Genomic DNA, 24384 nt, shown 5'->3' with positions numbered 1-24384 from the left:
CTGTAGAAAATGGATGGATGGAATCCAAATTCACTGTTTACACCCAAATTAGATCTGGCTCACTGGGCTGCTGTGACAAGTCGGAAACGAATTAAGCATAATGGTCAACCACTAAAATGTTTTGTTAAGGAATGCAAGGAAATATGTTTACACTTCGATCAAGGATAAATAAAATGTGCTTAAAAATGTTAAAACAGCCTAATCTGACAATTTATGAAGGCCTGAAATTGAAGTATATCGTTTCGTCGAAAGAGCCTCGACATGCTGGTTTGTTAACCGTTACACAAACCTGAATGTTTTTAGTTTTTGTTAGCTGTGGCATAAACGCTAGGTTGGGTGGTGGTCTAATTGTGTTTGTTAGGCACTGTACGTATGTCGCTCGGACGTAAACAGAAGCACGTCTCACTCATACGGTCACATTGTAAATATGAATGTAAACTCAGCTATTTTTGCATGCCTTTTTTGTACATCTTGATTTGACAGACAATAAAAATGAAACACGAATCCAAAGTGTTTTCAATGTTTCCTTGAATTCCATTTTGCTCAGAAGGTTCACACAGGGTTGAATCGCCGCGACAAGCAGGGCATTCACACGCGCTGTAATTCTTGCTTTGACAATTACAGCGACAGGTCATTGATTGGACTACGCACAAGACAACCGATATGGGATTGTTCCTTCCCGCCACCCATACGGACTCGCTTTATGGGGTACGTCTGAACAATTAAATTCCAATACTGTAACTTTATGAAAACTTCGCCTTTGACAAAGATAGTAATGTGCACTTTTGTTTGACACCACCAGAGAGGTATTCATTTCACAATTACATGTACGATACTGTATTTTATTTATTTTTTGCGAAAGGAATCGTTCTTTTTGACGTCACGGTGGATGGAAAATCGGCACGCGTTTCCGGTTATCTTCTGTCATCCTCCTTTGTGCCAGAAGTTACGATTTGTGTTCGTAAGCTGCGCTTTTTATCTTGTCTTTTATTGACTGAGATTTTGTGGTCAGCTGTTTTTGTTTTGCAATTTGTCAGCGCTCACTCCGCTGACTGGAGAAGTGGGACAGACAACCCCCCCCCCCCCCCAAAAAAATCAGTATCAGGTAGGTATCGGTTTTTCCTCTTATATTTTTATTTGTTATATCACTGCCCACCAAGGCCCGGCCCCAGGGGCGCTTCTCTCAATATTGCACGGGAATCATTTAAGTACGAGCCATCTGCTGCTCCGTAGCCTACTACGTGGAGGTTTCCGACTGGCCCGGATGCTGTCACTTCTCTCTGAACAGATGACAGCGAGCCGCCGGCTATGGCGCTTGTTCATCTTTTGCACCTCTGCTCCATTGGGGATTTTTATGCAATCGTTTACGATGGGTTTTTACACTACACAGGCAAGTCCCAATTTTGAGTTTCACCTTCAGTGCCGTAACATGCTACGGAGCGCTGATCAAATTGGGTCGCTCAAATTGTCACTATAGATGCAGCAGCACAGAAGGTCCCCTACTAAGCTGCAATAACAGGCATTGGTGTGTTGCTACTCTGTGTGTGTGTGTGTGTGCGTGTGATTGTGTGTTAAAAAAGCAGCGGTTTGAGGGTTTATAATTACCTGAACCTCTATTTTCTGTTACCCTGTCTATGGCATTTTGCAATATACGTTAGCATTAAGCTAGCAGACCTTTCAGATGAAATTACAGCATAGGTTTTGGTTGAACGTATTAGTGTCTAAATTAACAATAATGAACTGTCTGTCTTTAGTTTTATATGCCAGTTTTACTGTAAACCTCAACTCAAGTGTTTTCGTTTCCGCAAAGTAGTGTTTTACGATAGTTTCCCTACTTTCTCAAATGATTTTTGCATTTATTTTTGCCTTTTTTATTTTTATTATTTATTTATTTTACGTTTTTTTTTTTTTTTTTTTTTTTTTTACTATATGGGCTTTCGAATTCATGGACTTTCACCAATCGCAGCTGGGTGTGGAATCTGACTGCGATGTATATTTGAGCATTCATTGCTATTCAGTCATGAGTTGTTTGTAGTAGCACTTCTAATGCAACCTCATTTAGCTTCATGAGAAGCACCTTATAAATGGTCTACAGTTAATACCACTGCAAATGACAGTTAGTGTTTGATCTCGTGTGAGCTGACTTCACAACTTTGCAGCCAGAATTCTTTTGGTTTTGTTTGTTTTTACATGGGCTGATGAGGAGACGTTGTCCTTTTCAGTCCATTGAGAGGGTGTGTTGACTTCTGGTGTCCTTTGGAAGGTTTCACTGCAGCACGTAAAACAGCACAGCCACTTTTGTGAAATTCCTCCCCGTCTTGTCGTCACTTCTGCACAGGAATATGAACAGATGTAGTAGAAGTAATTGAAAAATTGAAAACAACAAAAAAAACTACAAATTCTCAAATGTACAACATTCAAAATGATTTTTTACTGTAAATTACAATATCAGTTTCCCGTTTATTAACTTGCATAACGTTCGTACTGAGAAGAATACACATTTAAAAAGCCACGTATTTGGTCCACTTTTGTTATCAAAATGTGTTCCAATAGCTTCGCTAACTTACGAACCAAAAAAAATGACGAACCAGCTATTGATAACAACTAGGAACAATACACCACCTCTGTATGTTGCGTTTTTTTAAGACACAACACATTTGCATAAATCATTTTCTTGGAGCCGACAACGTCAAACAATTCTAGTCGGGCCATGAATGAGGAATCTCTTTCTCGGCCGTGATGGTTCCCCCTTGTAAGACCCCGAGATCTCAACCCAGGTTGACTTTACCTCTCGCGAGTTACGTCTTTTTCACGTCATCCGCTGACGTTGGAAATGGAAAAACAAGGATGTTTTGAAAGGAATTGAAAGAACAGATGTCTGTTTTCAAATTTAAGGAGCGAAAGTAAGTCATCAGAAAATGGAAATGTACATAAATCTGAGGAATGCAGTTCAGTACATTAACGACTTATTTTTGCCTTACTTCCACTACTGAATATTACAACCCCAAATCCAATGAAGTTGGGACGTTGTGGTAAACATAAATAAACACCGACTACAACGATTTGCAAATCATGTTCAACCTATATTGAATTGAATATGCTACAAAGACAAGATATTTAATGTTCAAACTGATCAACTTGATTGTTTTTAGCAAAGAATCATTGCCTTAGAATTTGATGGCTGCAACACGTTCCAAAAAAGCTGGGGCAGGTGGTAAAAAAGAGAGAAAGTTGAGGAATGCTCATCAAACACCTGTTTGGAACATCCCACAGATGATGATTGGGTAGAAAAGGAGCTTCCCGGAATTGCTCAGTCATTCACAAGCAAAGATGGGGCGAGGTTCACCTTTTTGTGAACAAGTACGTGAGAAAATAGTCGAACAGTTTAAGGACGATGTTGCTCAACGTACAATTGCAAGGAATTTAGGGATTTCATCATCTACGGTCCGTAATATCATCAAAAGGGACAGAGAATCTGGAGAAATCACCGCATGTACGCGGCGAGGCCGAAAACCAACATTGAATGCCCGCGACCTTCGATCCCTCGGGCGGCACTGCATCAAAAACCGACATCAATGTGTAAAGGATATCACCGCATGGGCTCAGGAACACTTCAGGAAGTCAATGTCAGTCAATACAGTTCGACGCTACATCCGTAAGTGCAACTTGAAACTCTACTATGCAAAGCAAAAGCCATTTATCAACAACACCCAGAAACGCCGCCGGCCTCTCTGGGCCCGAGCTCATCTAAGATGGTCCGACGCAAAGTGGAAAAGCGTTCTGTGGTCCGACGAGTCCGCATTTCAAATTGTTTTTGGAAATTGTGGACGTCGTGTCCTCCGGGCCAAAGAGGAAAAGAACCATCCGGACTGTTATGGACGCCAAGTTCAAAAGCCAGCATCTGTGATGGTGTGGGGCTGTGTTCGTGTCACTGGCATTGGGTAACTTACACATCTGTGAAGGCACCATCCATGCTGAAAGGTACAAACCGGTTTTGGAGAAACATATGCTGCCATCCAAGCAACTTCTTTTTCACGGACGCCCCTGCTTATTTCAGCAAGACAATGCCAAACCACATTCTGCACGTGTTACAACAGCGTGGCTTCGTCGTAAAAGAGTGCGGGTACTCGACCGGCCTGCCTGCAGTCCGGACCTGTCTCCCATTCAAAATGTGTGGCGCATTGTGAAGCGTAAAATACGACAGCGGAGACAACAGTGGTAAACATGAGCCTGTCCCAGCTTTTTTGGAATGGGTTGCAGCCATCAAATTCTAAGTTCATGATTATTTGCTAAAAACAATCAAGTTGATCAGTTTGAACTTTAAATATCTTGTCTTTGTAGTGTATTCAATTAAATATGGACTAGTCCATCTTCTTACTGGGCATTTGCAGTATTGATTCGGGAAAAGTGGCGCACTAGCAAAACAAACTTGTTGGCGCGCTGTGAGGAAAATGAAGCAGACTTATCCCATTGGCCCAAGAAGGTGAGAGGGAAACTATTTTTCTTGTCAAAACTAACAAGGGTTGCAACATTTTTAACGGTGACACCAAATGTGCATAACCAACAACACCGAGAGCTAGACACGCTTGCCAGTTGCAGTAACAATGCTGTCAGTGTCAGCCAAGGAGGCTGCAGTAAAGAAGTGAAAGCGTGACACGAGAGTGACACTTGTCATCACGAAGGATTTGAGTAATAAAGCGGTTGAAAAGGTTAACTATATGAAATGTTGATGAATGATAATCAATGACAGTGAAAGTGTTGATGATTCACCTGTTGGGTACTAATCCTCAAGAAGGATGTTAAGGACTTTACCTAGTTCAGGAATGTTCTCAAATTCACACTTAAACATGAACACGTTCACTGCCATTGACGGCTTTAGAAGTCAAATTTCCATGTTAACTGGGAAGGCTGGCAGTGAATGAGTCTTAATATTCAAATATCTTTCCAGTACATGGATGTGGAGAGCTCAATGATTGGGATTGCCTTGGGCCCCCAAATGGCAGAATACGACCTGTATGGTGGTGGTGGGGGGGAAGAAATGAATGAAGAAGCTATTCCTTACTTTGGATATCTCTGTCTCTGTGCTACCTGCCTCTGAATCAGGGTCCTGCATCACAGAAGCACAGAAAATCACCCGTTAAGACCACTCAAAGGCATGTGTGAGAACTCGTGAAAACACGACAGATATGTTACAGTACAGTCTACTCTCTCGACTCACATTTGACCGAGCAGTGTCTTGGCCTGGTCTTGCTTTCGCTTCATCGGTGTAATAGACGCTGCTCGTGACTAAACCGAGCGACTCGCTGTCAGGCTGTAAATACAAAATGTCCTGCCTGGTTCAGTGATGGAGAGCCAAGCTGTCTGGCCGATCGATACGGGGAGGGGTTCCTCCCTTCTCTCGGGCTTGTGAATTATGTCGAGGTTGTTTTGGGGAAACATTAATGAGATGGTTGTGTCGCAAGTACTGTCTTGTATGTGTAAAATGCAATGGCTGCTCTGTCAAAATTAATATTCACACCCCAGCAGATCTGTCCTTTTTTACATGGAATGTTTTCTTATCTCTGCCGCCATCGTGCGGTCGGAACTCGCCGAATTGGCGAGAAAAGATTGATTGGATTGTTTACAGCACAAGCGGCTTACCTGTCCATGCGTGTCTGTGTATTTGAATTTCATGTTCTTGTAAAATTGCCTTTTGGGCAGCAAATACAGCAGCACCAAGTCACAGACCACAGTAGCCTGAAAAATGATAACATTTTTAGATTATTATTCTTATTATATATATATATATATATATATATATATATATTTTTTTTTTTTTAAATTAAAAGCCTTAAGGAAAATACAAAAAAAAAGTCAACAGCAACATACCACTCCAAAAATGCCCACGCCGGAGCCTATTGCCGTCAATGTTGGGATGATATCAAATTTTCTGGCCTGTCAAGACAGCGTAACAATGTTTCGAATGTCAGGAAGTACTGCACACATTCCACAGTGCTAGGTACACCCGCACAAGCGCTCAATAAAAAAAAAAAAAAAGTCCAGCCTCTTTAAACTAACATGCCCGTTTTCGAAACACTCGAATTGTCCCGATAGATGCAGCCGAATTAAGAACAAGTAGCAGCACGGAAGGTCCCCTACTAAGCTGCAATAACAGGCATTGGTGTGTTAAAAAGGAAAAACAGCTGTTTGAGGGTTCATAATTACCTGAACCTCTATTTTCTGTTACCCTGTCTATGGCGTTTTGCAATATATGTTAGCATTCAGCTAGCGGACTTTTTCGATGAAATTCCAGCATAGGTTTTGGTTGAACGTATTAGTGTCTAAATTAACAATAATGAACTGTCTTTAGTTTTATATGCCAGCTTTACTGAAGTGTCAAACAGCTTGAAGCAAGCACGCTTTGCTCTTATTTGGAAAACTGCGGGCGAGTGAGTTTTCTTTTCGTTTCCGCAAAGTCCTGTTTTATGATCGTTTCCCTACTTTCTAAATTGTATTTTTTCTTTTTTTTTATTTACTATATGGGCTTTCAAATTCAACGTAGCTCGCTCATCAACTAAAAAAATAATAATAATAATAATAATACTAAGAAGAAGAAAATAGTATATTTTTTAAATGTTATTTTATTATATTGATTTTTTCTCAAACTGCTGCTGACGTTCTCGGGGAAACTTGATTTCATTACTGCCTCTCGTGCAAACAATTGTTGTCATTGGTATGGCAGCATTTTCGATGGGGCTCCCCCCCCCCCCCCCCCCCCGGAATCTCGTGAATGGTGCGGGTGTACCTAATGGATTTGTCAGCGTTTGTATTTCCACATTTAGCGTGTGACTTACCAATGATTGCACAATGACATCTATCCTGATGCCAAACACCTTCAGCAGGGTTCTTTTCTGTACAGTGTCCTCCACATAATGTTTTGCATACCTGAAACAGTCACGTAAATGACAACATTATATCTATCTGTCTATTTAGTACATCTCCTGTAACACTGGCAGAGCTGCATTTATTCTCTCGGTTCTATTGCACAGTTCTCCATCTTTGTTTTGAGAGTCAGGTCTACAAGCAATATATATATATATATATATTTTTTTTTTACAGAGCAAGTCAACACTGTAAAACTAAATGATAAAAGACAGAATTAATCCACTACTGGATGAAACGCCACGAAGCAAAGCAATGACACGGCCGTCCCAATAAAAAGTGCGTTTTAGTATTTACACACCTAAAGTTGTAACCGACCGATGCTCTGGCCTTGTCCGTCTCTGCAGGGTTTCCATACAGTCCGTGGAAGTGGTATATCGGTTTACAGTGTTTTACGTCCACATCAAAGTTGCATGTCCAGTCCAGCACGATGCCAATGGACCCTCCCTGTCAATGCAGCACATAATCAACGACACAAAGCGTCGCCATCGCAGCAGGGAACAAAGGGCTGCCATGCATTTGCTGTACAGACCCTTTCCCAACAATTTGAATATCATGGCAAAGTTGATTTATTGCCATCATTCCCTTGAAAAAAATAAGAAAATGAAACTTTCATAGATTATAGATGCAGGGCCCACAATTTAAACAATTTGCAATGATTTACGTTCCACTTTTTCTGGATCTCTGCTCGATTCACGGATCTTCTCTGTTTGATAATCCGCTGAAGCCCAGGGTCATCTCTTCTGCTGGTGCATCTTCTCCTGCCACATGCTGTCGTTCCATTGATATGCTTGGACACGGCGGCCCCGCCTCCTTCGCTATGAACTTTTGTGATTATTATGTAAAAATAAACGCTTGGAATTGTTTAAATTGTGGGCCCTGAATGTATAATCTACCAAAGTTGAACTTTTTGAATGGAATTCTGGAAATAAATCAACGTTTTCCTTCCTCGCGTTAACGAATAAACCAACGAATGTAGAGCAATCACAATATCGCTTGCCATTTATGTCCAATCACACTTACCACTTTGGCAATGGTTTCAAAATTAAAGCCAGACTCCTTGACGATGTCTCCCAGTCGGAATATGGGACACAGCGGAGCATCCCTCGGATTGTGAAGACATTTGCTGATATAGGTTGCATCAATGCCCTCCACTAGGTTACTCCTGCAAATGCAACAACAACACGAATATCTGAGGTGACGCACAACGAGTACAACGGCATTAATATTACTCTATGCGCACAAAGTGTACCCCGAAGACAGCGAGGGTAGTCTTTCATGTGACCGTGATCCAGATGAGGCTACGCAAACACAATATGGATGGATGGATATGATGCGTGCTGCTGTCCAATGCCACAGTAAACTTATTTTTTTTTTATGAATACCTGATCGTATCAATCGTAACCAGGCATTAAAATGAGGCATAATTATTGACATCCAGTAGCTCCGGTGTTGGATTTCATTAGCTATAGAAATCTTATACATCAAAACACAATCAACTTTTTTTTTTTTTTTTTTTAATCATGTTATGTAGCAACAATGACTTTTCTGTAAATTGTACAAACTGAGTGTAGTAACTGATTTGTTATGAAGGTTACAATATAATATTGATAAGTTAGCTATGGTTATTTTAGACAATAGCATTTCAATGTTAGAACTATGATCCAATGACTATATACGGGGTGATGGAAAATGAAGTCCTTATTTTACAGGGAGAACCTTTCATGTATTGGAAAATCGACTGCAGTCATTTGAAATATCATTTCGTCCTTGCATGAATTCTAGTTCAGAAATAAATTACAAGTACTTGAAAATAGGGAGTCGCTTTTCCATCATCATTTCCTTATTCTTGATTATTCTTTGTAGCGTAGCATGTCAATTGTGGTTTGGCTATGCAATGTGTTTCGGCAGTTTCCTGCAACCGTAAATAATTCTGTAATATTATCGCATTGAATATTGCGCTCGTGCATTGTCCTGCAAAAATGTGGTCGTACTTCATACCTGGTCACGTCAAATACGGGGAATGTTACAGAGTTCTTGATGAACAGTGTGTAGTTCTCTGCAGACATCAGCAGGGGAGGGCTGCGTGTAAACAAGGAATTGTGCAAATTCAATTGCTGGAGAAAGGTGAATAAGAGGAAGAATTCAGGGCTTTGCACTTACTCTGGTATGTTGTGGTCATTCTCAATAGGGCACCAAGCCGCAACCTCACAGGTCTTTGTGGCATTATCACACATGCCAGTCATATGTCCTTGAAAGAAAAAAAAAAAAAAAAAAACACGGTATAGAATCCATCGTCACCACAGCGCTAACCAGACATGTTTGGTTTTGAGCAAGGCTGTGGGGAAGAAAAGAAAACGGGCCACGCCAAACTTTTTCTGCATCCACGTGTCAGCGACCTGTTTTTTATTTGTATTTCTATTTCATAAACGGCAGCAAGCAAGATGCGGAATTTGCGCTTTCCCTTATCTCTCTCCGATGGGATTTCTCTCGCCGGTACCATGGGGAAGGCCTTCAGTCACTCGGCGCGAGCCTACTCCGTGACGACACCTGTCGTATCGTACTAGTTATAGTGGCACGGTAATGCTCCTGGTGGCGCCTCGAGGTCAACTTGACTGACATCAAGCCGTGTGTAAGTCTTCTTTTTGATGTAGGATCGTGCAGAGGACACGAGCGATGAAATATTGAAAGATGGAAGGACGGTGAATGCGCGGGATTGTCTTTGAACTGAATGAAAATGTAGACGGACGTTTCACTGCCTCAATGTCAGCTCATACAGAGCCCCGACCTTTACACGATGGGCTTATGTGAATTGTATATGGACGCACTGTATGCGTTTACTCGCTTAAGGCACGCTCGAATGACGAGCGTATACCGAGAAGTATAGTGTACACAATATCTGTCGGCAAGAACTCAGGAGGAACTAAAAGGAGGATCAAATGTTTACCAATGGTGAGTCATTTTTTGTACAAGTTCATCTTGTGTTGTGTGTTCTACGAGCCGCGGCCCATTTTGCAAACACAACGCTGGTGAGCGCTTTATCTCGTATGTCCTGTAAGCGTCGTCATGCCTTCAGAAGGCTTTAAGTCTGAGGCCAATTCAAGTATGATCGGAAAAGCCTGCGGTGATCTTGGTTTCTCCGCAGAAAGGCAGACGGTTATTCCGCGAGGACCGGCGCGGTCACACACAGTCAGGCCGTCGGGATTTACCGTGTCCCGTACGTTTGAAACTCCCTCCTTCACAGTCGGCGTCTGAGCTGCAGTTGTGCTTGCCTGGGAGCTGTTGGAAATAATGAACTGGGGTCAGTTTTGTTTTCGAGAGAAGTCGGAACGAGGAAGCCGAAATACAGCGGAACCTCCAAAGTTGGCCGTTTGGCGAGTTTCTCTCGTCGTTAACGGGGGATGCTTTTGACTGCGTGCCATTCACGTGACCTTTTGTTTCGTAAGGAATTTGTTTATGTGCCGTAATTGATCGCGTAAAACAGCGAGCCTTGGCAAATTCAATTCGTTCATTATTCACTGAAACCTTCCACATGAAGGCCTTTTCACACTGCACTTGGTTTTCTTGGTGTTCGCCGCCGTTTGGTTTGGTTTGGTTTAGCGCCATATTGTAGCATGGTAGGGACATTCATCTGAAATTCAAATGTATTTGCAATATACAGTCAAGCATTTAAAGACCCAAATAAATGTAACGTTTAGCATTGGGCACAATGCTAAACGGGGCGTAACCATGTCTGATTGGAGAAATGAGGGGGGTGGGGGGGGGGGGGCTTACATACCTCAGGACACGTTCCCATCTTTTGACCTTCCGTTATAATGTAGTTGGTCATCACCACAAATGATGAATCTCCCTGCAGTTAAGATTTAGAAAACACGACATTTGAACAGCATGCGGTCATGTGTCAAAAGTGACGACAGGCGTATCAATCTCATATCATATACAAATGTTTTCAGGAAACCACAAACAATTAAGGAATCGGCCTCACTGCTGCGATACCTTCGGGGAAAACAGTTTCGATGGATTTGAATGTCAATTTGGAATCATTTTGAGAATCTGCTTTCAGTAATAATACACCTTTTATTCTATTAATTGCAAGATATTTTTTGCCTTCATCATTCAAAAACACTTTTGTGACATGATATACAGCAAGCAAGTTCATCGTCAATATTTCCGCAGGAGGTCGTTTTTGCGATTTCGCCTTGGTTTCCCCAAAATATGGCATTTTCCCATTTCGGAATTGAGCCTTAATGTTCTGGGTTGAGATCATGTGAGTGACTTCGCCACTTCGCATCCACCGGTGGATCCCCGCTAAAAAGACTGCCACCATATTTTGGAACCATACAATATGGTACGAACACTTTTTGAACGTTTTCCTGTATGTGACGAAAGATGCAAATACGCATTGGGCGAAATGTTGTGCACTACCTTTACGGCAAAGCTTTGCACAAGCGTTAATATGCACTTTCCGTCTCAAACGAACATGCAGTCTAAAAATATAAATGCTGTGGATCGTGACCTGTTGCGCTTCTGTTTCCCGTCATTCAATAAATTCATCCGTTGTCCAAAAACGATGGAGCCCCTGAAAATGTAGGTATTCTCCAGAAAATGTCTACATTAGCAGCGGTATATACGAGCGTAAGTGCTATCGTTTTTGTGAAAGTGCTGCAATTAAATCTGAAAGGGTGCACGTAAATCAATGCGGGCAAAAATCCTCAAGATTCAAAGTTGACTTTATTTCTCTCACATGGCGGTTGGATGTTTGCTATAAGCCGGTGACCAATTGCAAAAACGTCCACACCCGAGACAATAACTTCTTTCTTTCTCAGAGTCAACAGGACCCAGGAACATTTGAGGTAAACAAAGAAATCTATTTGACCGTTGTTTGCTCTCGGCTTTGTCGGAAGCACGCAGCGGGCGCGACGGCAACCTTGACCTGAACCCGAATCTCGAGGTGTCCACGTCGATTCCATCCGGCGTGAGGCCGAGCCGACGACGACGTGATAAAAGCGTGCTGTAAAACCTTGAACTCGGTCACCGTCTGCTCGCCGTGCGGCCGTCTTGCGGGAGCGAATGGTTCCGACTCGGCCTGATGTTTATATACCCTCGACGGTTGGATTTATGGAGTCGAGGATAATAAGAACTCAAGGACTTAAGAAGCCGACCCAGATTGGCTGCGATTCAAACAATCACCAGGTAACGCCACGATTTGCGTCGACGGCGGCGGGCGGTCTTTATTGTCGATATCGCGTGCGCGAATCGCCACCGGCCGTCCGGGGACCGACCTGCGGCGGGAAGACGGTGTCGGTCACATCCCACACTCTCTGCTCTCCGTTCACGTCGGCGTAGCCCACGCCTTTCATTTTAGTGAAGACGGAGCTGACGGCGGTGTCTGTGGACTGGTAGCCTTTCTCGTAGATGAACACCCACCTGTACGGGACACGGGGTACATTCGGTCAGGCCTGCCGTCGCACACCGTACGTAGTTTCTTTGCGTATCTAGAACATCTCTACCAATAGAGTTTATTCTAATAATGAGCAGCGGTAGAAGTCGTCAAGAGCGTCGCCCTGTAAGAAGTGCGATGCTCTTGTCAAATGTTATTTTTAGTCAATGCTTTGGGGCCCCCCCCCCCCAAAAAAAACAAGAAAATGGACGGCGGGCTGCAGTTGGTCTCCGGGACCGCAGTGAGGACACGACCGAACGTATGGCGAGCATTCGCGTCGATTGTTTGTTTAGACGTTGGGGGGGGGGGGGGGATAAATGCCTTGAGAGGATCCAATTTGGACGCGAGTAAAAAACAAATCTGGAAAAGAAGTCATCAATCACTATGAGCACAACAGCAGCAGCTGAAATATAGTCCAATCCAAATGGACTTGAACTCGGACTTTGGCCGACGTATGAAGGAAGTTTGGTCACGGCACTCGTCACTCGTCACACGCGCGCGCTAAAAGAAGCCGTCACTTCTCTCGGGCCAACCCAGTCGATCGTTGCCTGTGCCCGCGTGTGCCCCGGCATGTTCAGCAAACGCGTTCCCTCGGCAACATTCGGTGGAGTCGTCAAAAGGCGAGCGGGCGTCGCCGAGCGGGCGAGTACGAGCACGTCGTTTGCCTCGAGTTGAAGAAGAGCCGCCGGCGTGACTCGTCGGCCCTTTCGCTTCAGAAACATTTCAAATGCAATTGCTACGTATTCGTCCGTTGATCCCCGTGAGAGTTTTTGGGACGAGGTCACGCTGAGAGGCCGCAACTCGCGGGAGACAATGGCAACTTCAGTATCGAAGCCTTACCCGATGATGTAGGCCAAGACCCCCAGCTGGATGAGGCGGCACACCACCCCGACTCTCCTGTTCCTGACCAGCACCTGCCGCGGGGTCTCATACTCGAAGAAGAAGTCGGAGAGGGCGTCGGAGATTCGGCTCTTCATTTTCAGGTGGCTGACCCAACCGAGAGGGGGACAGGGGAAGGGGCGGGGGGGGGGGGGGGTCTCTGTCTCTCGCCCAAAGTCGGTGGCCAAGGTCTTCTGCTGCCTCCTCTCCTCTCACGAGCGAAGTCGGATGTGCTTCGTGAGAAATCTTGACTTTCTCTCTCTCTCTCTCTCTCTTTCGCCCTCCCTCCCTCCCTCCCTCCAACCTGTGGATCTTCGCATTTATTCACCGCTGTATTTCTTATCATGGCTCAGTCTCACATTTGCATCGTGTTCATTTTGGGGGGGGGAACTCCCACTTTCTCCCGCGCACGCACGCACGCCACGGGACCCCGTGCTCTCTTTCCGCAATCTAACCTTCTCTAACCCGCAAGCGCAAGACAAATGCGCGTTGCCTGTTTGCGTCGCCTCGTGGCTCACTTTGCAGACATTAAGCCTTCTTATGGGCTGTCATCGTTTTTGCGACAGCAAATTGCGCTCACGCCTTCCGCCAGATGATTTGCGTTGAAAATCTCAGTGCACAGAAAGTAGAACAAAAGAGACATGGGTAAAGATAATCATGTAAAAAAAAAAAAAGCTGAAATATATGACTTGAGAAAATGGTTTTCATTTTGTTTGCAGTGTATCTTAATCTGCACACTTTACATGAACTGGACACTTGATTGGGTAGCACCGCGCTGCACCAATTTAAGAGCTGGATCAACAATTCGGCCTCCGGAAAAGATCATATTGTACAATTTGGAATGATGTCATCAGAGAAGCGCCATTTGAGCAATGTTTATTTGTAGTGTGTAAAACTACACTGAATGATCCTGCTCTCTTTTTACGAATTGAATGACTGCACATGAGAAGCAGTACCATTTCTATTGTAGTCATTCTATGAACGTTTTTTGTTTGTTTTTGTTTTTTAATCCACGTTTGCATCTCCTGGCATTGGAGATGTTTGTGGTTCCTTCCCCATTGCTTGCCCACCCACCGTAATGTGTTATACCTGCACCTCCTTTCCTTCCCCCCGTCTGGTTCCTTTTGACCAGATTGCGAAAAATACCAGCCATATTCAAGAAGGTTTCTCATGTGTGAACCTTCTGTTCTGCTTGACCTTTAGGTTTGTTTGTTCAAAGTTGTCAAAGTTATTGTCTGAGTCGCGCTACCGAGTCCACTGGCTGTGGTCCGGCTAGTACGAACCGGCCAACGCGGACTCAGACAATTCCGAGGAGGTTCTGGAGGTTCATCTGAAAACAGCACGATGAGCCGCTCACCAATTGCCAGAGCCAGTTTTGTTTTTTAACATCTTAACTACGAGGAAACAAAGAGGAGAAATCGGCGTGGGTGCGAAACACCCATGTATAAGCATAATGAAACCGGATGTCGTAGTTAGAGAGTTTTTAAAACATTCAACAAAATAAAATACAAAATCAGGCAGCGTGATTTTTATCACCCCAAAATGAACACGGCGACTAATCTATTCCGAACCATATGTGCTTGCTTACAATTTCCTGGAAATTCGCCCTGTGGTTGTTTACGTTTCGATTTGTGTGGTCCAGCATCAGACATTCTCAGGCTATCTATCATTCCTACCGTTAAAAAAAAAAAAGGGAAAGAATAATACTGAGGCCAAACCGAGTAAAATGTCGCTGTTACTCAAGTTAATGGCTTGAGCATCAAGTGATTATGGAAAAGACGACAGATACGTCGCAGTCAGAGGGGAGACGAATGCAATTGAGTCACAGCCAGACAGGAAAGTATTTCCACTAAAAACAAGCAAAGGTTATTTACTGAGCGATTCCAGCCGAGCCTGCCTCCAAATACAAATGCTGCTTTCGTCCTCAACATTAAGCTGAGCGTGAGAGGCTTGCAATCATAACTTCAGATCCTTTCGATTTCGTGGGAAAACAACTTGATATCAGAGCACATCTTTCCCAAGTATAACCTACGTCACATATTTGCAATGCTTTCATTCTCTGTCCGGGTTCAGAGAGTGAAGGAGAATGAAACAAAGCCGCACGCATCCACATCCAATTAGGAGCAATGTTAACTTTGCAGTTGAAATGGATTTTGTGAGTGGGGAAAAAAAGAAAACCGCCGCAGTATTTGTAACATTATTTATTCAGTCAAATATTATTGTTATAGTGTGGAATGTCAATGGGGAAAGTACGCAGTTGTCCTATAACTTCCACTTTGGCAACATGACGAGATATTCAAAATGATAAAGTATTTCAATGACTTCCTCAAATTAATATCATTTCATCTGATTGCATTTTGATTTCTTTTCAAAATTTGGAATGAATGCATTAACAGAAGCCTTGTATGTTTGCTCTTCACAAAAGCGAGTTATTATTACTATTTTGGAGGTATATATATATATATATGAAGCACATAAGCACACAATCAATGTAGGTGGCATCTTTTATAAACACTGCAGAAATGTCAACATCATCAAACTATTGGATTTATTTATTTAGCATAGCATCTACCACAAATTAATCACAAACATGAATGAACCCCACAAATGGTGTTTTAATTTCAGTAATTCTTCCCCTGCGCACATTGTCGCAAGACCGACAAAAAACAAAACCAAGAAAAACCTCACACATAGTTTAATGACAATCTATGTTTTGGCCACCAGGGGGGGGGGTCGTGTACTCACGAAGCCTCGTTGAATAAACCTTTTTGTCAACCAACTGAATGGAAAGTCTTCTTTAGGCCGTCACTTGTTCAAATTTGTAGCTAGTTGCTTTTTTGAAGAAGAAGAAGAAGAAGAAAACGTCGCGACAAAGGTAGGAAAATTGCTAAAAGAGTGCGTTTAATTTCACACAAGTGAAGTGACGGCATATTTGATGACGTCAAAGGCGTGCGACGACAAGTGTTGTCAAAACAAGCTCAATGGCGCCTGGATGTCCTGCCTCAAGAGGATGAAAACCATTTCCCTTCTCGCTTGTTGACGTTGAACCAGCGAGTCCTCTCGGGAAATCTTGTCTTCTAGATCATGCCCTACGATCCCGACCATCCTCCGGCTAAAAAATTCAAGCCGGGGTCTGTTTTCTTCCGCCTGGACAAGCAGAAAGCTGGCATGCTGCTGCCCGGCAGGGCAAAAGCCACCGCGCCGCTTGATGTCCAAAGGAAGCAGCTTCCGATTTACCAGGCGAGGGCCCAACTTTTGAGCCTACTGAGACAGCTCCACAACGCTATTCTTATAGGTAAAATGGCACCTGGCACACATTGTTTTAGAATGCAGTTCGACAGTAACTAAGTACAAATACGCTTTGTTTCTTCGTTACCGTACTTAAGTCTTGTGCCAGCCTAATAGCCACCACGTTATGCCGTTCAATAATTCTCCGTCTCGTCTGAAAAAAAAAAAACAACACGTAATAGTTTTTTCCATGTTATTATTATGAGCAAATTTAGATTTTTTTTTTAGGGGGTCACTCAATTCACGTTAAAAAAAAATAAAAAAAATAAAAAAAAGTTGTTTGATAAGTCGAGCCAACGCAAGCTCTGAACAACGTGATTTTCCGCGCACTATGTAAGTTAATAAAAAGGGAAACTATTTTGTCAGCACATCATTTATTTTTCGTTCTGCTATTTTATATAATTCACAATAAAAATGCACTTCAGAGTCTGCCCTTTGAATTTTCCTTTTTTGAACACACCTGTGTGTACTTCTACTTGAATACAGAATCCAAGTACTTTTGCCATCTTTGCTGTTGGAACTGCACACAGGTGTCATGACATACTTTGAGCTATCTGCTTTTTAGGTTAATATTACCATGATTATTTATACCGTTGACGTCCGGCACACATTAAACGTGACATCTTTCGAAACAAATCAACATGGAATGCGTTTGCGTGATGTTTTTTTGTGTTGACAGGCGAGACCGGCTCAGGGAAGACCACCCAGATCCCGCAGTATCTTTATGAAGCTGGGATTGGACGGCAGGGCCTCGTTGCCATCACTCAGCCCCGCCGAGTGGCTGCGATCTCACTGGCTGGGAGGGTGGCGGAGGAGAAGAGGACGCAGCTTGGCAAGCTGGTATGTTTTCGAAAGAAAACAAATCAAACATACACATATGAAAAGCATCGCCACATGTTTTATGTTAAAATTTACAAGTAACCTGATTTAACTCTTTATGTAGAGAGGTAAAATGAAGTAAAGAAATATTAAACGGCAACAAAGTACGTTTTGTTTGCATGCATTTTATAAACGACGACTACTACAACTCATTACTCCGACCATTTTCAGGTGGGGTACACCGTGCGTTTCGAGGACGTCACGTCCTCGGAGACGAAGCTGAAGTTTATGACTGACGGCATGCTCCTCCGCGAGGCCATCGGCGACCCCTTACTGCTGCGCTACACCGTGGTCGTCCTGGATGAAGCTCATGAGCGCACGGTGCACACAGATGTGCTGTTTGGAGTTGTGAAGAAAGCTCAGCGTCGACGCAAGGAACTTGGCAAGATTCCTCTGAAGGTAAGAATTATGACGTCGGTATTTAAACGAATGAAAATTCATTCACCTCCTTATTGAATGACCTATGTATGGTTTCAAGGAGACATTATACTCGCAATTTCAAACAGTTCCCAGGTGTCTTGATAACGTGTCATAACATGCTTTTGTCAAAATACCCCAAGGATTAAGGTTTACGGTATACCTTACTACTACATAACGTCAAATGTACTTGTCCTGTTTACGCTTATGTCTTGTAAAACATGACCCTTTTGTCTTCTTTTTGCACTTCTCAGGTCATAGTGATGTCAGCTACAATGGATGTGGACCTGTTCTCAGAATATTTCAACAAGTCCCCTGTTTTATACCTGGAGGGCAGACAGCATCACATTCAGATCTTCTACACCAAGCAGGCTCAGTCCGACTACCTGCAAGCTGCTCTTGTCACCGTGTTCCAGATACACCAGGTAGTCTCCAATAAGTAAATAAGAAATGACCCAAAAAAAGTGTCTGATTTTTTTTTTTTATTTGTTTATGATTGACAATGATTCATATAATAATATGCGATTGGCTGGCGACCAGTCGAGGGTGTACCCCGCCTCTCGCCCGAAGATCGCTGGGATTGGCTCCAGCACGCCCGCGGCCCTAGTGAGGAGAAGCGGAACGCTCGATGGAGTAGAATCAATGACTAATATAATAATGATCATTATTAGGATGACGACTACTAATTTAAAAGACGACAACAAAGGTAAAACACTAACATTTGAATATCACAGCATTGCATTTAATAGTAAGATTACATTTTGTGTATTGTTGGCATTTACAAGGGGTGCAAAATGGCAATTGAGGTGCACGTGAATTGACATGTATTTAACCCTGAAATAAAAAGGTGTCATTTCCCGATGCATTAAATGCATTTGATCTGGGATGTCTTTGCAGTACTGTTAAATGCTATATACTGTAACAATACACAAATTGTTACGCGCCACGAGACTACGTTAGACACGTCTTTTTCTTATCTTAAGTCATATCAAGTCTGTCAAGCTTAATCATGAAAACTAAATGATCAGACAATAAAAAACAAAAATCTTCAACATTGTTTTTAAGCTCGCCGTGTTTATCATTTTCTTCGTTGCTTGCCTGGAAACCACACGTGCGAATGTAAAAATACAGTCAACCCCGGCGCCGGTTGTATATGGTGGGTCTTCTCGAGACTGCAACGGTCTCGTTTATGCACAGGAAGCACCTCCGTCGCATGATATATTGGTCTTCATGACGGGCCAGGAAGAGATCGAGGCGCTAGCAAGGACATGCCGGGACGTTGCCAAGCATCTGCCCGACAACTGCGGGCCTATGGCGGTCGTCCCTCTGTATGCGTCACTGCCGCCGACGCAGCAGCTCAGGGTCTTTCAGGCGGCTCCAAAGGTAAAGTCGCAAGTAATTGGCAGAGGAGTCCGTCCGTCCAGAGCAGTAACCGAACGACGGTGATTGTTAAATGTAGCTGTTAGCTATTTTGTGCTGTGTTGCGAAATGTCTGTTGATTTGAATGAATGAAATGTGCTTATATTCCCTTGTTGCAGGGTTGCAGGAAGGTAATCTTGTCAACCAACATAGCAGAGACGTCCGTTACGATATCTGGCATCAAATATGTCGTAGACACAGGGATGGTGAAAGCCAAACGATTCAATCCCGGTGAGATAACACACTCGCGGTTCTTGTGATTGTCATTCACTGACGATGCCCCGCCTCCCTGTCCTCTCCTCAACTTTGATTGGTGTACAAGTTAAGCAAACTTCACCACTTCGAAAGGCTATTGAGGATTTTCGACACAATTACATCCACATACGCTACATACAAAAGGTTGGGAGTGTTCAGCTTTTGGGTGCATTTTCGGGATGAACCTAAGATGCACTATAACCTTCACAGGTAAACTTCATTTGACCTTCTCGTAACATTTGAACGCACATCCAACCGCTTGATGTTTCAGTACTTTTAGCACAACTTGCTGTTCTCTTACAAGGAGCTGAATGGCAAAATGTACAACAGGCGTTTGACGTAGGAATCAACCATTACATTTTCACGGACTTCCACTTCTGTGCCTTTCTGCGACTCTTCCAGTCTCTCTGTTGCAACCTGCTGATGACACTGCGTGGCCACTTCCCTTTCTAAAAACATAAGCTAACCGCCGGCTGCAATTCTGAGCAGCAAAATGCAATTTATTTTCTTTGCCTTCTTCGGTCTGTGTTGGTTGTTGATTGCTGGCTCCTGATTGGCTCTCAGACAGTGGTTTGGAGGTCCTGGCAGTGCAGCGGGTTTCTAAAGCGCAGGCGTGGCAGCGAGCGGGCCGGGCCGGCAGGGAAGACTCAGGAATTTGCTACCGTCTCTACACGGAGCAGGAATTTGATCATCTCATCCCTACGACTGTGCCTGAGATTCAGCGGTAACCTTTTGTTTTTGAAGGATTTAAACAGATACTTACGCCCAGTACACACTCACAGCCAACTCAGATATATCAAACTAAGTGAGTCGTCCGTTGTTTTATAGGTGTAACTTAGCCAGTGTGATGCTACAGCTCATGGCTCTTGGGATTCAAGATGTTATGAATTTTGATTTCATGTCCAAGCCCTCTCCAGGTAAGCTCCAACAGATTATGAACTGTAGCGTATTAGCCGTCCGTCCAGTAACCTGCAATGTCACCCGCACCGTCACAGAGGCCATTTGCTTTGCTGTGGCGCATTTGGAGCTGCTGGGGGCTGTGGACAGGAACAATGGGCAGGTCGCCCTCACTGCTTTGGGCAAGAAGATGTCGAGCTTCCCCTTGGAGCCGAGATACGCCAAGGTAGTACTGCTTGAAAAGTCCACGTCCAAGGGATGGGTATTTGAAGAAAGGATGGGGGAATTATCAATCAGTAGTTGAGTTACTTATCTGTATAAATTGCTAACTTTGAGTTTGAAACAAAGGAATGAACAAATGCAATGGATAACATCATCAATGTATGCTATTCTAGTATTATAGTAAATAACACAATTCCCAATACAAAGATGCTCTAACTTGGCAGCCTGTCGACGCCGACACCATTCACTTTTGGCCGAACTTTTTGAATCTCGGCTCCGGCCTTCCTGCGTGGAGTTTGCATGTTCTCCCAGTCTTTTTGTGGGTTTCCTCTGGGTAGCCGGGCTTTTTCCTGCCTTCCAAAAACACGCATGTTCGGTTAATGAAAGACTTCAATTTAGTTCATTCGTGAGGACTTGGCCTTTGGAACCCGTCCAATTCTGCTTTGGACAAAAATGTAGAAACATTCACCTAGTTGTTGGAGAGATGCGAGTCTGCTTCCCGACTACTGTGGAGGTACGCTGCATCAGACGCATCACTCTGACACTTCTACGCTTTGCAGACCATCCTGCTATCCCCCGACTACTCCTGCTCTGAGGAGATTTTAAGCATCGTGTCTCTTCTGTCAGTGGACACCGTGCTGTACAATCCCCCAGCACGGCGAGAAGAGGTTCTCGCTGTGCGCAAGAAGTTCATGTCCAGCGAAGGAGATCACATGACGCTCCTCGGCATCTACAGAGCGTTCAAGAAAGTTAGTGGGAATAAGGCAAGTGTTGCGTGTACATCCGAAAGTTACCAGAACCCACTGAGCCACTTGACAAATAAATATATTTGTATCTTTTTATTTTGTAAAGGATTGGTGTCGGGAGAACTTTGTTAACAGCAGGAACATGGGTCTAGTGAAAGACGTCCAAGGTCAACTCCGAGAAATCTGCCTTAAGGTACATCTCCACAAGTATACCGAGTTGCGTTTTTTTTTTGTTTTTTGTTTTGCAACGTATGCTCTTTTGAATTGGTTGTGGGGACCTCTTCTACTCGATTGGCAGTTTTTGTGCTCTTTGAAAAATGCTTGGAAGGCACAAGATTGCCATAAAGCCCTGCCTAACTAGGAATTGACCTTAACAGATAGATTTCGGCTAAGAGACAAGCTTTATATGTTGTTGTTAATGTTTTATTCATTTACGTCGTTAAATAAGTTTGTTTGATTGTGTAACGTTGAAAATTGTAAAATGGAAAAGAATACATATACATTTCACTTTTTTTTCATTTTCTTTTTCTTAAATAATTGGTTAGTTGTTGCAATTGAATCAGTAATACATAATTGAATTAAAAATGCGTTATTTTATTTATTTGCATCATTTGTTAATTTTGTACTCCATAAAAATATACAGTATATACAAATAAATGTATTTTTAAAAATAAATGTCACCCTAAATTGGGAGAGAATTACTTGGAAGGGGAAAAAAAACTGTGTCTTATCTCACAATAACTTTGCGTTATTGTGTAATAAATATTGCACGATAACGCAAAGTTGGCGCTGTTACGATGAACATGTGACTGAAAAGTAAATAAATAAAAGGAACGAACGTCTCCTAGCTTAAGGCTAACATCTAATGCGAAATTCCATAGAAGCGCTAATGTCAATTAGCATAGATGTTTAATAAGCAAATAAACCTACAAACAAAAGCGACTTTAACACACAGAGGGCAGTAACACATAGAAACAGCGCATGCGACATTACTCGTCTAGCGTATAGTCTCTGCTCTGTGGGAGCAACCGTTACTGGAGCTTGGGAGTTGGGGGGGGCCTTCCTTGTATCTTCTTCTCGCTTCTTAATTACGCTGAGTGCTGCTGGGCATGTTGCAGCACACCGTGGTAGTCCACTGAAGGTGCGCGACTCCAAATTTGGACTCGTTTGTATGATGTCAAAACAATCGCTGAAAAATCTGTGCTATAGTGAGGTCGCAAACAACGGATTGTGATACTGTATATGCAGGGAACACTATTTAACAGTGAACAGGGTAAATACTCATCAAGTAGAAGCCATTTTCTGGTGTTGACATTCGAAAACTATCATAACGAACTATGACTGTTCTGTTCAGCTGAACTTAAAGCTGGAGTCGTGTGGAGCGGACACGGGAAAGGTTCGCCGATGCCTCGCCCACGCGATGTTCATCAACGCTGCGGAGCTTCAAGCCGACGGCAGCTACTTAGCTCTGGACAGCCGCCAGTCGGTGGCCATCCACCCTTCGTCGGTCCTTTTCCAGGCCAAGCCGGCGTACGTGGTGTTCAATGAGCTGCTCCACACCTCACGCTGCTACATGAGGGACTTGTGTCTGGTGGATGCCGATTGGCTGCTCGATGCAGCACCGGAATACTTCGGCCGCAAACTGCGCCCTAGCAAGAGCTAACCGGTTGTGTGTAGCGCAACTCGCTAATACAGGGATACGGGGGGTCCTCGATATATGACGGTCTCGACCTACAGCGTTTTGTAGTCATGAACAGTGTGCCGTTAATTTGCGGCCCTTCCGGTGTGAAAGCCAGCCGTAGGACTGAAGGTGAAAATGATCTTTTTTCATACCGTTTTGCATTTTATGATTTTTATCGTCATGTTTTTTTTTTGTTTGTTTGTTTTTTTTTTCATACAAATGCGAGCTGTTCTCATGACTTGACTGCAGCGTTATCACAAGTGAGTGATAGAGGCTACATACGCTCCAGCCAACATATAAAATCGGGTTCCATCAATGTAAAAGGGGCGGAACACCGTCATAAACCAAGGACCCCCTCGATGTAGGACTATCAGTGTCATGTCATAAAAGTGCTCAAGAAAGCATACTTTGTAATATTTACTGATGGATTACACTCCCCCCCCCCCCCCCCCCCCACACTTGAGTCACTATCACCGTAGCAGGAATCCACACATTGACGCCTCACGATCAACTCCGTTCGATCGATTGGCTTGATAATCGCATTTTGCCAAATGTCAAAAATTCAACCACATTATCTCAATTTCTGCGATATTAGAATTTCTTCTCATTTGCTTGCATTTTAAAAGCATAGACTCACCTAGAATACAAATCACAGTATATTGTAAGAACATGGATTCTTTGACAAGTATCGGACTGTTAAGAATAGAAATATTTGTCAACCAAATATTGACAAAAAGCTGTCAATCTTCCAAACATGGTTGATGTTGACTAACGTGACTACATTTGTACAAAGTGGTCTTGAAGAGAGGTTATTACACATGCAATGGCGATAGATTTGATTGAGTCAATAATGTATTTGAAAACGGCAACATTTTGACAAAAGCGTTCTGGAACGTCAAAGCGTCACGAGCTCCTTTTTTTGTAATATCCGCACCCTCTTGTGCATGCTGTTGGGACACATTTCCCAAATCCAGTAGTGGCCCATCAGGGGGAAGACGCACGAAAGCATCTCCAGATTCCACCTTTTGACATTGTCTGCATTGAGCTCCGAAGATGTGTGCTATGCGTGGAGATGATAAGAAATGATCTGATCACTCAGGTCTTTCGCACTTTCTACAATGTAAATCACAGATTCTGAGAGATACGGAAGCTTCTTTTGTGATTTTTGTACACTTCGACTCAGGATCGTACAATACCGTCAATGTTTTTCAAAGTATGGCGACCATGTAAGAACAACTGCACGTCCTGTTATCTAAAAAGTCATGCATTTTGAAGTGATCATTTGAGTTTGTCTTTTTTCGTTGTTTCATTTTTTTAAATAATGCCCGAAAGCGAAACCT

At 43.2% G+C, this 24384-nt stretch overlaps 2 protein-coding genes across 5 annotated transcripts; one reads left to right on the top strand and one right to left on the bottom strand.

The window, feature by feature from the left end:
• On the bottom strand, nt 1–13484 carry p2rx1 (purinergic receptor P2X, ligand-gated ion channel, 1). 3 transcript variants are annotated; one of them, XM_061703365.1, is made up of 14 exons: nt 13202–13484; nt 12204–12348; nt 10700–10771; nt 10143–10200; nt 9085–9172; nt 8923–9003; nt 7945–8086; nt 7223–7368; nt 6834–6924; nt 5869–5934; nt 5641–5736; nt 5219–5311; nt 5063–5107; nt 1–2330 (listed from the first exon to the last, which is right to left on the bottom strand). In XM_061703365.1, exons 1-14 carry the CDS (start codon nt 13336–13338, stop codon nt 2325–2327), a joined length of 1266 nt encoding a protein of 421 aa, XP_061559349.1. In that variant the 5' UTR covers nt 13339–13484; the 3' UTR covers nt 1–2324. The 3 variants fall into 3 exon arrangements, with proteins under 3 accessions (XP_061559349.1, XP_061559348.1, XP_061559350.1); XM_061703364.1 differs by having other exon boundaries at nt 10131–10200; nt 13202–13482; XM_061703366.1 differs by lacking the exon at nt 5219–5311 and having other exon boundaries at nt 10131–10200; nt 13202–13481.
• dhx33 (DEAH (Asp-Glu-Ala-His) box polypeptide 33) lies at nt 13287–24384 on the top strand. Of its 2 annotated transcripts, none has more exons than XM_061703355.1 (12): nt 13287–13344; nt 17208–17368; nt 17579–17806; nt 18079–18249; nt 19022–19207; nt 19363–19474; nt 20063–20222; nt 20327–20415; nt 20494–20621; nt 21178–21381; nt 21470–21556; nt 22718–24384. In XM_061703355.1, exons 3-12 carry the CDS (start codon nt 17636–17638, stop codon nt 23024–23026), a joined length of 1617 nt encoding a protein of 538 aa, XP_061559339.1. In that variant the 5' UTR covers nt 13287–13344; nt 17208–17368; nt 17579–17635; the 3' UTR covers nt 23027–24384. The 2 variants fall into 2 exon arrangements, with proteins under 2 accessions (XP_061559339.1, XP_061559338.1); XM_061703354.1 differs by lacking the exon at nt 13287–13344 and adding an exon at nt 16211–16535.

Source organism: Phycodurus eques, chromosome 17 (genome assembly GCF_024500275.1).
Source record: "Phycodurus eques isolate BA_2022a chromosome 17, UOR_Pequ_1.1, whole genome shotgun sequence".
Classification (NCBI taxonomy): domain Eukaryota; kingdom Metazoa; phylum Chordata; class Actinopteri; order Syngnathiformes; family Syngnathidae; genus Phycodurus; species Phycodurus eques.
The sequence above is the reverse complement of the archived record's forward strand: the minus strand, read 5'-3'. Positions and strand labels throughout refer to the sequence as shown.